At 43.4% G+C, this 17,573-nt stretch overlaps 1 protein-coding gene across 2 annotated transcripts in view; it reads right to left on the reverse strand.

Moving 5' to 3' along the window:
* The window catches only part of Caper (RNA-binding protein 39-like protein Caper), an 86,547-nt gene extending 71,763 nt beyond the window's left edge, over positions 1-14,784 (reverse strand). For both annotated transcript variants that reach the window (XM_075671604.1, XM_075671598.1), the window contains exons 1-4: positions 14,653-14,784; positions 10,182-10,237; positions 7,805-7,890; positions 6,142-6,330 (exon numbers count right to left, since the gene is read on the reverse strand). In XM_075671604.1, the coding sequence (XP_075527719.1) occupies positions 6,142-6,330; positions 7,805-7,890; positions 10,182-10,232 (326 nt within the window). In that variant the 5' untranslated portion in view covers positions 10,233-10,237; positions 14,653-14,784. The remainder of the gene's footprint in view (positions 1-6,141; positions 6,331-7,804; positions 7,891-10,181; positions 10,238-14,652) is intronic.
* Positions 14,785-17,573: the final 2,789 nt, after the last annotated feature.

Below are 17,573 nucleotides of genomic sequence, written 5' to 3' on the forward strand. Positions count from 1 at the left end.
AAAGGTCGAATGTCACTGCAAACCGTTATCAGCAACTAGCAATGCGTAAATGAGGCGTCACCGAACCATGATTCTTTATGACGGCATAGTAACTGCAGATCCTTTGTAACATTGAGGGCCACGTGAATATCAACAGCAACGACAGGAATACTTGAACTGTCATTGTTCCTATAGTGGAAGAACATAGATGATTGTTCCTAATCATTGAAATAGGCATAATGCACGTGGTGCCGCAACGACAATTGCACAGAAATAAGAGTGCTGTCGTCGTGGCATCCAATATCACACCGGCGCACGCATCATGCTGTTTATGCTGTCTGCCTCCTCCTCCTCCCATGAGGAGTGCCTAAAGGTGAGTGCCCTTCTTCGCGGCTTCCAAAACCCACGTGCGGCAGTCAGTCACTCATCTCGAAGGCTGCATCATCGTCGCAGACCAAACTGTACACTGCCATGCACCCAGTTTGGTCGCGCTTTTATGCTTTCGTACTTCACATGCGGCCTCTTTTTACCATCGCTGGGTTCGAAACATTCGTTGTAACAGTACGGTGATTTAAAGAAAGTTTGTTATACCTGGAAGCAGTTTCAATAGGCAGGGTCAGAAAATCATAAGTGCATCGAAATGTGGTCATTATAACTGATAGATTGTTATATCTGGGATCATTATAAGTGGGTTCGACTATACATGAGCTCTAGCCGTAGGTGGCAGCTCGGCAGGAAGACTGAATAATCGCACAGCTCCAAAAATCAGGCGATTGAAAAATGCATTGGTGCCTGTATTTGACCCATTTTGAGCCATGTGCACAAAATTTGATTCACCAGGGCCAATATAGTCACAAATTTTGCTTTTATTGCTTTGTTTAGCAGTATAAATACTCATTAAAATATAATATTTACTCTTTTATATCTGATCATTCCTTATAAAGTTAACTCCTATTAATTCAACCTTGATAAATTTGACATTTTACTTAACTCGAATGCCTTAAAAGGTCCCAGCAAGAAACATTACATTGGCTATGGAAGGAGAACTTATTAAGTACTAACGCGAAAGCATGCCACATTGATTAATTCAACCCCCCGTGGTGCCCCCTCATGCACGCAGCAGTTACTAAAAGCTTGAAAACACAAGAAATTCAACAGAGAGTGCTTACTGCCTCCTTAAGCGTGGAGCCTGTTTTTTTGCAAAGGACAGCAGAAACCTGTCGTGCAGTGGTGACGACGACTTGCGCTATGTCCCAATGTCTTTTTTCAGGATTTTGTGAGCACCAACGGCAGCTTTAAGGTTTATGGGACACTGATCAACAACGAGAGCAACTCTGACGACGTTACTGACGACAACCCACTGGAGCCACTGAGTGAAGCTGATGGTGAGGCTGGGCTAAACGCTGTGAAACTTTTTTTTTTTCAGTCCAACGGTGGAGAAGCGTTTAAATATGCTGGTGCTTTTTGACACATGGTGGTTGAGTCTCACTCGAAGAGCAAGAGGCAAAAAAGACACTACAAGCTACTTCAGGCAATAAAACAGAAGTGAAACACAGTCGAACCCACTTATGACAATATTCAAGTGCCATGACAATCCCATTGTTATAACCGATAATTGTTATAACCCGGTTGCATGAAAAAAAAAAACAAAATAGGGGGATGGCAGACCTGATGTGTGAAAACTATAATGGCGGGGAGGCCAGTGCTCCTCCCCACCATCTTCCTACATCCGGCTGCTGATTGTGTTCCCTCGTTTAACTGCTTCCTGGGCGCTCCGATCACGTGCAACAAGCCGCGGCTGTTGGAGTTAAAGAATGGCACTGCTATAACAACTGCAAAGAGGTGTCACGGGTGGCAAGCGATATGCGAGCACCGCCGAGGCATCGCTTTAGTGGCCTCAAAGGGGCCTTCTAAAAATTGTGAGAAGGCTGCCGCGGCAGCCTGTCAGCTTGAGAAATATAGAAGAAACGCTGAGGCGAGATCGCCACAAGCATCTCGCCATGTACTTCTCACTAGCTTGCACGAGAAAACCCGGGGTCCGTCAGCCTGGCATGCTTTACGTGAAGCTTTTCGACATCATTCTGCAAGGCTTCTAGATGCTCCACATAGTGCAGCGGATGGTTCCACAGGACAACGAAGCCCCAGAGAGACTGAATCATCTGCTGGGCCTCCTCTAAGAACAACGCAGGGAGCTTGCCCTACCGCGTCATCGCTCCCGGCGTCGCCATCGCTATCTGATGCGAGCACGTTCGAGACTATCGCCTCAATTAGAAGCACTTAGTTTCCAAATCTACAGCCGTGCGCTTTCTTTTCACAGGCAATGTCGCGCATTGCCGATGATCAGCGGGCGCATCAGCCATCTTCCGTTTCGGCGGCGAGCCAAACCAACTGTTCATCAAATGAGGCTGAGAAACCACGTGGCTAGGAACGATTTCGACGTAACCAACAAAGACGAAAGCGAGCAATTAAGCTGTTTGCAGAACTGCGCTGAATGAGGAGCCAGCGAACAACATGCAAGCAATCTGAGAGCAGCGCAGTTGGCGCGGTGCATTCATGTTTCGGAGGGTGAGGCGGCTTAGAGCTATGGACACAGTCCATTCGTGTTCGGAGGGGTGGAAGGGCGACGGGAGAGAAGCGCACGGAGATGGTTGAAAAACATGCTGGAAAATGAGCATGCGGCACCTGTTGAAGCAGCAGCCCATCGTGCAGCGGCTCAAATTTCTTGTTTTCTTTTTTTCACTTCAAGAATTTCGCATTTCACTACCTTTCGGCTCTGACACCCAGCAGCCAGACTTCATCATTATAGCCGATAATGCGGCATCTGGGCATTGTAGTAAGCGGGTTATTTCATCATGGAAAACATACAAATGTTGACGGTGTAGCAGCTTCTCATTGTTAAAACCGATATATCGTTAAAACCGTTATTGTTATATTGTTATAATGACATTGTTATAAGTGAGTTCGACTGTAGTTCATTTTGCCTCGTTTTTGTTAATTCAATCGGACAATTCGAAAAAATCTTGTTGTCCCGCAAGGGTCAAATTAACAGGAGTAGACTGTACCCCTGTTAATCATATTGAGGTTCGACTATAAATGTGTATCTGCTTTGAAAAACATGTGGTCTCCAAATAATGTGATGACCTTGGGAAGCCTTGTTAATCTTTTATCTGTTGCCTTATTTGTTGTCACTGGACCGTAACCACGGTACTGGAGCAACCAGTCTAATACACCGGAAGCACACTGTACAAAGATGAAGCCATCCGCAGTGGCGGCTTGTACCTTGAGCCGTACCTTAGGTTGCATAATGATAAAAACTGCCAGGGTTTCATGCAATACATGAATGGAATGCGAGTCAATAACGTCCATGTACGGTTCAGGCAATGCAGGGGCAGGGAAACTTCAATATAAAAATGTATCGTATTTACTTATGTGTAACACCTGCACTTCCACATTAGAGCGTGAAAATTTTGGGAAAGAATTGGTGGATCCCACGCATAAACGTGAATAAGTGAAAAACAAAGCTTTCTTTCACATTTACTGAAATGTCTTCACTCCACTTCTGTGTTTCTATGTAGTGCAACACTCCTCACTCCATGCCTGCACTCTGGTACAAATTTGTTCCCTTTACTTCTTTCTCCACACTCTGCTTTTCTTGCTAAATTCTTCACTTCTTGCCTCTTGTTCTGCTTGCCTATTAGGAAAAATGCCCAGTGGCACAAGGTGTCGCATAATCATCAACACAGCAAGAAGCAGCAGCCAGCATCGTTAAAGTGGAGAGAAGAAGCAAAGACAGCTCCACTTTAAAAAGCTTTATGCGCGCACCCACACACACGGTCTCCGCGATTGGGCAAGCGTGCCTGATTTTGGACTTTGAATGTAACAGATCATTCTAGTTGAATTGCAAGTTGTTGTAACAAGCCTTGACTGTACTACCTTTTAGTGCATACTTATGCTGTGGTTCCACCAGCTACGTACGCATACGTTCCACTGTAAACACAGTGACCTCTGGCCTGTTTTTGTAGCTAAAGTCTTCGATTGATAAGCCTCTTGGAGGCAATGATAGCAGCTTTGCTACTAGTAAGTCAGGGCACCTGTACTTAAAGTCCCACAATAAGCAGAAGTAGCGTGATCCTTTTAACTTTCCCACCACAACGCCACTGGCGCATCTATGGAATTAGTTCCAAAGTTGTGCGCAAGCTCATCAGAGTTGACAGTGAAAACATCTGCCTCCGGAAGCAGCAAGCGCATTCCAAAACATTGTAGATCTCACGACTCCAGTGCTTTTGTGGCTGATTTTATCGACAGCTCAGGCAACAGCGAGTCGAAGGATGCTGCCTTTTCATCTACTTTGTTTTGAGGACAACAACATAAATGAACCCGGAACTTGAGGATGCAATGCTAGTTCGTGATTCTCCACCAAGTGAAGCCACTCAGCACTAGGCAGCTAACATAGAGATTTACCGAAACTGCAAGAAATGCTACAGCAGCAAAGCTGCAAGACTTGCCACGTTCTTCTATGTTTCAGATTGAGGAACTGCTTTGCTGCATGGCATGCCAGACTGTAGGGCTTCCAGTTAAAATCTAGTACTGCAAGAGGTTTTCAAGGAAAAAGTTTGATTTCTTTGCATATAGTGGCTATTACGTAGGAAAACATTTTCGTACATATTAAAACTTTTTTAGCATTTCTCGGTAATTTATATTTCTTTATTACATAAATCTTGTTAATAGAAGTTGTATGCCTGAAGAGCGGATTCATTCTGCTTTGCTTTCGTGTATTGCATAAAACTAAGTGCAATAGTTTCTTCGGGGAAAAAAAATCTAGTGTAACCTACAAAAATACAGGCATTTTTCCCACGGTTGGGAAAGAGTTTACGCCGTTACCAGTTACATTGTGTTTATTACTTGTTAGGTGTTCTTTTAACAGTGGACTTTCCATAATGTTGATGCTAACAAAGAGTGAGTTTGTGTCATGAGAATTCATTGCAGGGACTCAAACTGTTTATGAAGCAATGTTTTTATGTGCTTCTGGTTCAAACAGAAACTAATGTACATCCAAGTGGACACTGGGACTCTAAATAAGTAGATCAGAAGAAAATCGAATAATTTTGCTGCACACAAATTGCCATCTTTTCCGCAGTTTTATATAAATATTCTATCTTTTGTTACTTTAGATAAAACAGCTTTAAAACATGGTGGGGCTTACGTTTTTATTATCATTATTGTCATCCTTTCAATTTAATTTTCGTAAAGAACAACAATCAATCTGAATGCAGAGATGCACAACACGCCACGTTTAATGCATTGTTGCTGTTGAGTCTTTTTGGAGCAGCCAGGGTTATGGCAGCCTGTAGTGTTCCTGATGCCGATTATAAATAAATGTAGGGCTTTCAACGTTTGGATTAGTGTACTTGGAATCGGCTTCTTTGTTTTTTTTTTTGTTTTTTTTTTTGGGGGGGGGGGGGGGGGCCTCTGGAAAGTCATCGTCACCACAGCCTGTGTCCCCCTTTAGCAGCAAACTAAGCAGCCAGTCAGCTATACATACCAAAATCAAATTCAGAGGCACTACTTTAAGAGCCCCAATGTCCACTATCGTGGATACACACGTTTACTCGGTAGTAAAAAAAAGTGACTTGCGTGATCGACCAAACAAACCATTCGCATTTGCCTTTGTTCCTTTAATGACACATTCTGATGTCTTTAGCTGATCTGCAAATCATGTGAAGAATGTAACGGGGATAATCACGTGGGTGTATGACGTAAAACGTGTGGACGCTCCAATTTCCATTTCGCAATGACATCAGGATGCTTATCATCATCAGCATATTTTTATGTCCATTACAGGACAAAGGCCTCTTCCTGCAATCTCCAACTACCCTTGTCCCGCGCTAGCTGATTCCAAGTTGTGCCTGCAAATTTCCTAATTTAAACACCCCACCTAGTTTTCTGCCGCCCTCAACTTCCCTTAGCAGCGCACTCAGTTAGGCCCTATTTGGCCCAAACTCAGTCAGATGGCACAAAGTCCTTGTAAACAGCAATAGGCAAGGTATCCGGGTGCTTGAAAGCACGATTTTGTTTTCAAGAAAAAGAAAAAATTAAATGCCCACACGGGCGGACGTCAGATCTCATTCATTTAACCGGTACAAAAAATAACCAAATGCTTACCGGCTCCGTGGCCGGGGAGGCAGGGGTGGTCCTCGTCGACGTCCAGGACTGCGCGAACGCCGCCGTCTTCGCTCTCGGGACCGGGACCGGGAACGGCGCTTCTCCCTGCCACGGCTTCGGCTCCTGTGACGTCCATGACCTCGGCTCCTGCTGCGGCTCCGACTGCGCCTTTTCTTGCTGCTGCTGCCACTGCAGACAACAAAAAACAGTCAAGACGTTACGTTTAAAAAATGTTGTGGCTGCTGTATAAACCAAAATATACCTCCCAAGTTTATTTGGAGACAAAGCATTCATAATGTACAGCAGAACCTCTTTGATACGATCCCGTTTCATACGATTTCCTGGTGCCTACGTTTGCAATCAACAACGCAAAAATGACCCAATACAGTTACGCTTCACGTTTACCGGTTAATATGTTCCCAAAAAACACAACCTCTCAGCATGAACATTCAATATATCGCCAAACTACAATTGTATGACATGTTTTCCGCCCGCTAGATCCCATGCAAACAAGAAAAGGTGCAAGGCAGTAATGATCGCGAACAGTAAGAGCCTGCAACAGCAGCTTCCCTGCAGTGCTCCCCTTTCATGTAACATGAAAATGCCGCCACGCGCCGTTTCCTATTTTGGTACCAGCAAATCTCCTTGCGGGTCACTCGTCACCATTCACAGCTATCACCACTAACCCATTGTAATAAGCATCTTCACCTGTTTCACAGCACGTGACGTAGCAAGGACACTGCACACATTTAATAGGCTATAACCCAAATGCACTTGTGTTCCCTGCTTCAGGTGGTGCAAAGTGAGCGCTATGTTTCGCTCTGGCGGCATCCTGGCATCATGTTTTCGTGTTGCCCACCAGCTCTATTTCATTTCGGTTTCCTATCACCGTCTAAGAAAATGTGCTTACCTAGTCGCTAGATTCCCACCAGCTCAGCATGCTTTGTCAGCATCTTATGCTGAAATGATTCTCGCTGAGTGGCCACCAAAACTCCTCCCCAAAATGCTCCACTACAAGAGGCTGCTGACCCACGCTGAATTCAAGAAGCCCAAACGTAAGCTTGCCGAAGCCGCACGGACAATGCAAGTCTTGCAACAGTGGGAATGTTCAGTCACTTTGTAGCAATTTTTGTAGCAGATACAAATTTAATTCTGGAGCAGATTGAAGCAGACAAACTCTAATTTTGGAGTGATCTAAGTAGGGAGCCTTCTTACGCTAGCCCACAGTGGTAGAGCAAGTGTGCAAATGAAGGCTCTCTACACACAAGGAACACTTATCACCATTTAGTGTGGAAAATCTAAATAAAATGATGACAGGACGTTTACCACTTTCTATGCTGTGCAAAAGAAAAAATGTCATTTGATGTTTGGCACGACAACCACAGCTTGCCATGCGCCAAAAGTAACAATTACTCATTACGAGCTGTGGCCTTATGCACCATACCCCTTCAAAATATAGTGTGGCAGTTCCCATCTATGGTCCTAAATTACCTGCAAAGGTGAGCCAGTCTCTGCACAATGTCCAAAAATAGCAGCTCCCAATTATCCCAACAGTCAATAAACCAACCCTAAAGGCTCAACTGGTCGACAGTGGTATGCAACTATGCTCTATATGCAAGGAAGCCAGTAGCATGTTATGCCAAGGCCCACAAAGAATACTTACTGCCTGTTCTCCTTGTCAGCTGAGCTCTTAGCGCCTTCTCCAGATGAACTTGCTTGATGAAGGCTTCCTGCACCATTCACCTCCTCCTGTTGAGATTTTGTGAGCACGGAGAGGATCAAAAAAGCAGCACCAAGACACCCGCCGTATCCGCCAGGCCAGAAGTCGATTGGTCAGGGCCGTTGATGTGTACGTTGTTCAACAGTGAAGGGGCAGGGGTGAGGGCAAAAAAGGGGGGAAGAGCACAAAATGAGCAAGAACTATCTTACAAGGGGCAAAGAAAAGGAGCACCCTGCCACCAGTCTAAAGCATGGAGACAATGCTCAGAAGCTGGTGGAGCTATTCGGCTTCCTTTTTTGAACAGGCCAACAAGTAGGCAAGCCCCATCCTTACGTGTAAAAAAAGCTTTTTTTTAATGCTAAGGTAAGAAGGGAGGCTAAGGGGTGAAATCAGCAAAGAGTATCACAAGGCACAATCACCGACTGTAACCAACTTGCAGCGCCACCATTCAGCTCAGCCCTGCATCAGATGTTCAAGAATCACAAAATATAATGCAGTACCACCTTTAAAAATGAACGAAAATACAAAGACACTACAATTTCAATATTACCTGATACATCATCCCGGAATACCTGCAAAAGATGGGACCAAACACACTCATGCCATCCACACCCATTCATGCGTGCATTCAGCCCAACCACACTATCTGGATATTTTCAGCTACATGCAAATACGTCCTGTGCACCATGAGGCAAAATGCAATAGACCTTGAGTGTGCATTACGCCAGCTTGCAATTACATTTAGGTAATGCTTTATTTTAATATTACTTCACATTTGATATGCGTGTGACATGCAAGTAGATCACACTAAACCAAATGAACAGTGTTCTATACCAGTGCTTACACTGAGTAAGGTTTATCTGATATAGACCTTCCATTCATGAAGAATAAAATACTTGTATAGCCTCAAAAGTAATTTTACTCTACAAATGTTGCTGTGCTGCACCATCACCTAAAACAAATGCACATTTTTCCTTCAAAGCTATGCAAAACAGAAATCGGTGCTACGCTTGTGAAGGGAATGCATTTGAAACTTTTTTAAACACCACAATAAAAGGTAAGGTTTGGTAATCAGTAAAACTTGCATTGAACTTCCTTTGCTGCACACTTTTTGCAATACTTGAACTACAGCCTTCTCACTCAAGCAATAGCTTCATTAGCTTCAAATCTGTACTTTTGTTAAGAAAACATCTGTCCACAAGATGACAGAATAACTTGCAGCACAAGGGAGCCAAGCCTACAAGATCTGCGTAAACACACATACAATCAGTCCACAAACGTACAAGCACATTTACACAAAGAGAGAGAGAGACAGAGAGAGAAAGAGAATAATCTGTTCTTGAAATGACCTAGAGGGAGAGAAGAGAAAAAAAAAAAGTCTCCAAAGGAGAAAAAGTCGCGAATGTCTTTGTTCACAAATGCTTTCGTTTTGTTTTGCGAGAAATCAGCCTCCAAGGAAAATGGCTTCGCTGAAGAGTTTCAAACGTGGGGGAGGGGCGGCAGCCATCTTTTCCCAGCCATCCCTGAGACAAGAGGAATGGTACACCATTTCAGAAGCGTGACCCTGGTCGACGTCGGCTGTGCAACAGGCGCACCAAAAGCCTCACACTGCCTGATAACAAGGAAATGATCCTTGCGTCAAATCATGACAAAATGTAGCATAGCAGTAGTTCACAGTGACTACGGACAAGGCTTGGGCCTGTCCAGACATGAACTGCACATTACGTTATATGCATTATGCTGACATTACTATCAGTATTAGTACTTTACATATGCATTTGCATTAGCAAAAATATGCTAAGCACTTTTATTCTAAATTAGTTAAAATGTGCTCTTACATCAAAGCAAAGTAAAATAATAAAAATAATAAGAATAATAAAAAAATAAAAGAACAGGTCAAGTGATGATGCCCTTCAGAGGTTACTACCTTCTTGCAGTGTCCCAATGGTAGCTAGGGAAGAAGTGCTGGTGTCTAGTGTGGGGGGTCTATAAGACACAAAGCGGACACATTATGTAGAGGCGACGCCCCAGTGGCAGTTTCAAAAGCAAACATCGAGAATAATGCCTGACAAAGAATGTGTATCATACTAGGTAATTATGACAACACATGTTGGCATAAGCTAGTGTCATGCTTTACAAGGACTAAAATTTGTAAGAGTACTCTAATTGCAAAGATCTGACAGTTAACCTTAACTTGACAATATTAGACACATGTTATCTGCACAAACTTAGTATCTAAAAGGCTTTAGCAACATATCAGCGTTCAAACATATGGCTTTTTCTGCTTTCCCAAACATAAAGCAACAGAAAGAAAAATCACCTTTCGATAAGGTGCCTCCAGCAAGGCCTCCACGTCAAGGTCATCTGCCATGATACCTGTTGAACACATTTGAAGAAGAGACTTATTTTGATCGATGAGTCACACAGAGTGCATGCATAGGTACTATAGTCACAAGAATATAGCATACACATTTTCTTCAGCAGAGCTAAAAAATATGTTTGAAGCCTTGTATAGAATTGAAGCGACAAGAATAAACAAAACCAAAGCTGGACAACATGGTGTTGAGACTGCTTCAGTGTCCAGTTCAAATTTATAGGGTTGAGAAGCATGGACTTTGACAAAAAGACAACACTCAATAAATGACAAGCAACACACTGCTGTTTACTCCCACACATGTGCACCCCAAGCTTGATGCAAGTACGAGGGACAAAAGATGACATGCCCCCAACCCCGCAGGTGGCAACGGCAGCTGCCCAATTACACAGGTCATGTACAGCTGCATATCGGGTAAAACTGCTCACTCATGCCTCAAACAAGATAGGCCAGGCAGCATCATTAAGGCGCCAAGCGTCGCCCCTAAGGAAGTCCTTGCATGATTTCACAAACAAGAAACAAGACAATCAGAGATCAGCATATAATGAAAACTTGACACCCTCCTGTCAAACTGGAAACTAAATCGTCTCTCACTATTGAAAACAGCATCTTGACTGAAGAATCTATGAACACCAATGTAAACTAAAAATACACACCCTGATGATGAAAAAGAACAGCAAACATGTGAACAATGATGACAATGAATATACAGTGAGTGCAAATAAGGAAGCACAATGCAAGAGCACTGTCGTGTAGCTTTAGATTTCACCCCTCCTCTGAGCACGTAAACATGAATACATAAACATAAGCACATAAACGAGCACATAAATTAAATACACAAGCTTTCTTGTTTTCCACAACACTCAGAATTTGGCTACTTAGCAGACTGCCACAGCCACTGAGGTGACTGCGCTTACTGTTGTCTGTCTACATGTACTGGAATGTGCTACGAATGACAGCAATTCAATACTGGGGCTTTACGTGCCAAACCACAATATGATAATGAGGCACACTAGTGGGGGACTCGAAATTAATTTTGGCCACCTGGGGTTATTTAAAATGCACCCAACAGTATAAATTGAGCATTTTTTTTCATTTCACCCCCATTGAAATGTGAACAACAGTAAAAGCAAGCACAACTAAAGGGGTGCACAGAGCACAATGAAAAGTGCTCCTTTTGGTACCCTGTCTTTGTTTGCGTTCAACATGCATCATTTTTACCATCACTGGCTCAGTACCAAGGGTTATAGGCCACGGCAGCCGCATTTTGACGGGAGCAAAATGCAAAAACACCCGTGTCCTGTGCAATGGGGCCACGTTGAAGGTCCCCTGGCCGTCAAAGTTAACCCACAGTCCCCCACTACAGCATGCCTGATAATCAAATCATGGCTTTAGCATGCAAAACCCTAGAATTCATTCATTCGCCAAGGGCTATACGAGCATTACATCCTGCATGAGTGTTCAATCCAAGGCATCTCCTTAAACTAGTCTAGCAAGCCCCACGGCAAAATTCATGCAACTGCTCCCACAAAAATCCAAGCTTAAAGATTACCTTGGCCAGAGTCTCAACCTGTGTTAGCTTGTGCACACATCCACACACAAGTGACACTGCACTTCAGGGGCCTTGATACACATTCAAAATATTGTGCATGGTGCATGCCACATGTTTACAACTACAGGAAAACACAAGCCTATCAAGCAATGCCCTTTTGAAAACCTAGTATAGTGAGAAATGTACCTACTGCCTTCACAGCATATATAGGAAACCACACAACTTATCCTCCAGAATGTAAAATGTGGCTTAGCTCCTGAGAGAGCTTATTCTTATCGCATATTTAGGCTTATCCACTGCACTAAACTATGTTAGTCTAGTGTTCTTTTTACAGCAATATGCTCACAAGAGCAACTGCAAAATGTGCTAAAGGCACATAGTGAGCATAGTGCATGAACACAAACCTATATATTAAAGGAATGAATAACTGACCAAACTGTGCCAGCAGATTATGGTGGCACTGAAAATTTGCTTTATATCACTAGACTCAAACAGGATGTAGACCTGCCAACATTTTCAGTTAGAAATACTACAGCTGAAGCAAAAAAATACTGCAATATGGCAAAAAATATAAAACATAGTTTTATTACTCATGGTACTGTCTGCTTATTAAAAAAATGGAGTTTGTTCTGCAGGGGCACTGTCCACAGGCACTTTTCATGGTCTGTACTACAGACAAAAACAAACACTTATTCACAAACATTCACATGGTGGCACCTAAAAATTCAGTTGCCCTTATGCACTGACTCAATGAGTGAGTGGTACTGATGTGGGTAGGTTCATATATGCCAGCAGGTAAAAAGAAGACATGCTAGTAACTCGGCTGGGGACTGTCCTGTATTGTCCTGAATGGAATGCAAATCAAAAATTATTGGTGTCAATACAGCAATCATAAAGAAGCTCTAAAAATCGGGCGTTTCACAACAAAATCATAAAAGTTGGCAGGTATGAGAATGTTAGTGGTTTAAAGAATAATTATAATTTTAAACTGACACCATGTTGCACTAAACTGCATGCCGTGACACTATACGGTGAAACTGGTACTATAGATACAGCCCACTCATGGGATCACAAAAATTGGAGCACTTAGGTTAGCCCTACTAAACTGCACCGAACTTAGTTTAAAGAACCATTTGTTATATCTTATACACCTAATAAGATGTAAGGAACATTCACATTTATAACCAGTACTGTGTTCACGGCAACAAGTGGAATGGCAGAACATTGGCATCCCTAAATGCCTGGTGTTGTACTTAAGCGCTGTAGCCTGCCTGCGAGATACAAAATGCTGCCCAAACCGCACTGTTAAGTATGTAAGTTCTGAAAGCACACGAGGATCGCCTTCATCAAATAAATTATCAGTTTTTCATGGCTGGGGCCACACTTTCTTTTTTTTTACGCTCAGTCGTATAATTGCCATCACACTAACTTACCACTGTTTTTGGCATATGGTAAGCAGACATCCAAGAATTTGTAATGAGAAATTGTTCTATAGCACAAATGCTGAAAGACTGGTCACCCTGGACAAAATCAGTGCATTCCACGGACGAAAAAAAAAGTACCACGAGCATTGCTTGTCAGTGCCCTTTAAGCTTATTATGTAGCAACCTTATTAACAGCCTGCAGACATCTCAATAATAAACTAATGGACTAATGATTTGATATCTTGCATCCTGCCACAAAGCAAAACACAGTTATGGTAGGAGTTGGTGCACTGTCACAAATATGATATCAAGTCACTGTCAATCACACACTGGAGGACACTACTGCAGATAGAGCACAAAAGTAATTATAAGCCTGACTAGTCTTAAAAAAGGGTACAAGCTCTATTAGTGCCCTTGCATTTCGGTGAAAAAAAAATAATTTTCAGATTTTTTTTAAGTGCAGTGTTTGGCTGATGCATTAGCTGCTGTATAAATAGCATACTGCTATTAATAGTTCAGTTGCAAGTAGTGTGATTGGCAAGGTTTAGGAGCAAGTATTTCTGCAGCAACTACTTTACCAAGCAGTCACATATCAAAAGTTTTTGAACATATTGTGGGCGTCCCATTAGACAGTTTTTCATATTTTTACTTCAGTATTCAATGAACAATGCTTTTTTTTCTTTTTTTTGCATGTATGGACTTCTACTTTGTGTGCTGGAGGTAAGCTCAAAAAGCATTTTCACTAAAAAGCAGCTCACTGGTCACCACCACGAATGATGTTTGAACACGTGCTTTTGAGACTGGTTAAGAAAGCATCGCAATTTAGAGGGGAAAAAAGACGCGCTAAGTCACTTGATGGAACAAAGCGTTTCACATACTATGATAAGTCATATGACATGAAGGGACACCACTGCTAGCAGTGAAATTGTATATTACTAGCAGCGCAAGCAAGCGAACTTTGACACGTATCTATTACTTCACCGTCAAATTTGGCTATTTCACTCTGCGGCTCATACATGCAGTCGTACCGTCAAATGCACAAATATATGCCAAGTTCATCACATTTCGATGACAGTGATGAAATTAGCAAGTCCACTACACACATGCTATTCCTATTACAAAATGGTCGACAACGCATATGAGCAGTACAATCATGAATCAAGTTCAGGTATTGCGTACTTCTTCGGGTAGTCACCGAGCAACAGTTTTACAAAGATGTTGGCTCTTTATGGTTACCTTCACAGGTTAACTGGAAGCTAATATCCTTGATTTGCCAGTTTTAATGAACAAAATATACCAGAAAGATTGGTACTAGCAACAGTAATAACGTTTTCACGGCACTTCACAAATCCCGTCACGAGCTATCGATCTCATTTAGAAGATAGAATTCGCTACACAGCACACTTGCAAACGGGAATTGAATGAAGTTTTTTTTTCATACCTCCCACAAAAGATTGATTTAGGAATATGGGCAGAATTGTAGTTAGGTGCAAAGCACGGCGTTCACTGCAGCTCACAAACAACCAAACAAAATGGCGGCCGCCAGCGAAATCGACGGGGTCTCTACATGTGGCGGAAGGGGACAAACAGACAAACCTCGACGACGACGACACCAACGACGAGCGAGGAAAGCTGAAGCATTGGCTGAAGAAAGCGCTGATGACCTCACCTTTAAGTGCCCCTGATAGCAAGTAAATAAAACTTTCATACGAACATGTCTCGCTAGTGCTCAATTTAGTTCATGTAGAAAATGCAAGATAGATCGAGGCTCGCTCTATGGCCTTTTCATCGCGGCTCTTATATTTAATCAGCGCTAGAAAATGGCAATTTAATGTATTATCCACTACACTCTAAGAACAGTTTACACCCTTTGGCTTGCCCCTTCTGCCACACAAAAATAATCGTCATCTGCCTTGATGCGTTTCCTTTCTTTATCGCTGCAAGCCCGGAACTTTCCTGTGACGAACGGCACGCGCGTTATCAGAAGGTGCACTTCAAAGGGTGTAAACTGTTCTATGCTGATAACGCGCATGCTATTCGTTACTGGAAAGTTCTGGGCTCGCAGCGATAAAGAAAGGAAACGCATCAAGGCAGATGACGATTATTTTTGTGTGGCAGAAGGGGCAAGCCAAAGGGTGTAAACTGTTCTTAGAGTGTACACTCTAAAAACAGTTGCACCCTTTGGGGTGTATATTTGTCCCACAACGATAATCGTCATCTGTCTTGCCCGCGTTTCCTTTCTTTAACGCTGCGAGCCCGGTACTTCCCAGTCACGAACGGCATGCGCGTTATCAGTGTGACGCAGCATTCTCGACAGGAAAGCAGCGAGTGCCGAGTTTTCAAGAAAGGAAACGCAAGCAAGGCTGATGACGATTATTGTTGTGGGACAAATATACACCCCAAAGGGTGCAATCGTTTTTAGAGTGTACCCCGGGCCAATTCTCGTTCAGCCATGGGATGAAATGATAACAAAGATTAATATTATACGGTACCGAAGCTCGCTCTACACTCTTAAAACGGTTGCACTCTTTGGGGTGTATATTTGTCCCACAACTATAATCATCATCTGCCGTGCTTGCGTTTCCTTTCTCGAAAACTCGGCGCTCGCTACTTTCCTGTCGAGAATGCTGCTTCACACTGATAAGGCGCATGCCGTTCGTGACTGGGAAGTACCGGGCTCGCAGCGTTAAAGAAAGGAAACGCGGGCAAGACAGATGACGATTATCGTTGTGGGACAAGATAAGCCCTAAAGGGTGCAACTGTTTTTAGAGTGTACACTCTAAAAAGTTTGTACCCTTGAGGGTGTAAACCTGTCACACAACACTTTAAGAAGAGTTTACACCCTTTGGAGTGCCCCTTCTGCCACACAACGATAATCGTCATCTGCCTTGATGCATTTCCTTTCTTTAACGCTGCGAGCCTGGTACTGTAACGAACGACATGCGCGTTATCAGCATGATAGCATTCCCGACAGGAAAGTAACGGGCTCGGCGTTTTCAAGAAAGGAAACGCATCAAGGCAGATGAAGACTATCGCTTTGTGGCAGAGATACACTCCAAAGCGTGCAAACTTTTTTTAGAGTGTATCACAGATGATGATTATTGCTGTGTAGCAGATATACACCCCAAAGGATGTACCTTTGTCTACACACTCTTAAAACGGTTGCACTCTTTGGGGTGTATATTTGTCCCACAACATTAATCGTCATCTGCCTTGCTTGCGTTTCCTTTCCTAAAAGCTCGGCGCTCGCTACTTTCCTGTCGGGAATGCTATCATGCTGATAACGCGCATGTCGTTCGTTACTGGAAAGTACCAGGCTTGCAGCATTAAAGAAAGGAAATGCATCAAGGCAGATGACGATTATCGTTGTGTGGCAGAAGGGGCACTCCAAAGGGTGTTGTAAACTCTTCTTAGAGTGTTGTGTGACAGGTTTACACCGTAAAGGGTACAAACTTTTTAGAGTGTACACTCTAAAAACAGTTGCACCCTTTGGGGCGTATCTTGTCCCACAACAATAATCGTCATCTGTCTTTCCCGCGTTTCCTTTCTTTAACGCTGCGAGCCCGATACTTCCCAGTCACGAACGGCATGCGCGTTATCAGTGTGACGCAGCACTCTAGACAGGAAAGTAGCGAGTGCCGAGTTTTCAAGAAAGGAAACGCAAGCAAAGCAGATGACGTTTATTATTGTGGGACAAATATACGCCGGAAAGAATGCAAACTGTTTTTAGAGTGCACACTAAAAAGTTTGCACCCTTTGCTGTGTATATCTGCCACACAACAATAATCGTAATCTGCCTTGATGCGTTTCCTTTCTTTAACGCTGCGAGCCCGGTACTTTCCAGTAACGAACGGCATGCGCGTTATCAGCATGACATAGCATTCCCGACAGGAAAATACACTGTAAGAAAAGTTTACACACTTTGGAGTGCCTTTTCTGCCACACAACGATAATCGTCATCTGCCTTGATGCGTTTCCTTTCTCGAAAACGCCGCGCCCGCTACTTTCCTGTCGGGAATGCTATCATGCTGATAACGCGCATGCCGTTTGTTACTGGAAAGTACCGGGCTCGCAGCGTTAAAGAAAGAAAACGCATTAAGGCAGATGACGATTATCGTTGTGTGGCAGAAGGGGCACTCCAAAGGGTGTAACTTTGCCTACACTCTAAAAACTGTTTGCAGCCTTTGGGGCGTATATTTGTCCCACAACGATAATCGTCATCTGCCTTGTTTGCGTTTCCTTTCTTGAAAACTCGGCGCTCGCTACTTTCCTGTCGAGAATGCTGCGTCACACTGATAACGCGCATGCCGTTCGTGACTGGGAAGTACCGGGCTCGCAGCGTTAAAGAAAGGAAACGCGGGC

The sequence above is a fragment of the Dermacentor variabilis genome, chromosome 1, assembly GCF_050947875.1.
Source record: "Dermacentor variabilis isolate Ectoservices chromosome 1, ASM5094787v1, whole genome shotgun sequence".
Lineage (NCBI taxonomy): Eukaryota > Metazoa > Arthropoda > Arachnida > Ixodida > Ixodidae > Dermacentor > Dermacentor variabilis.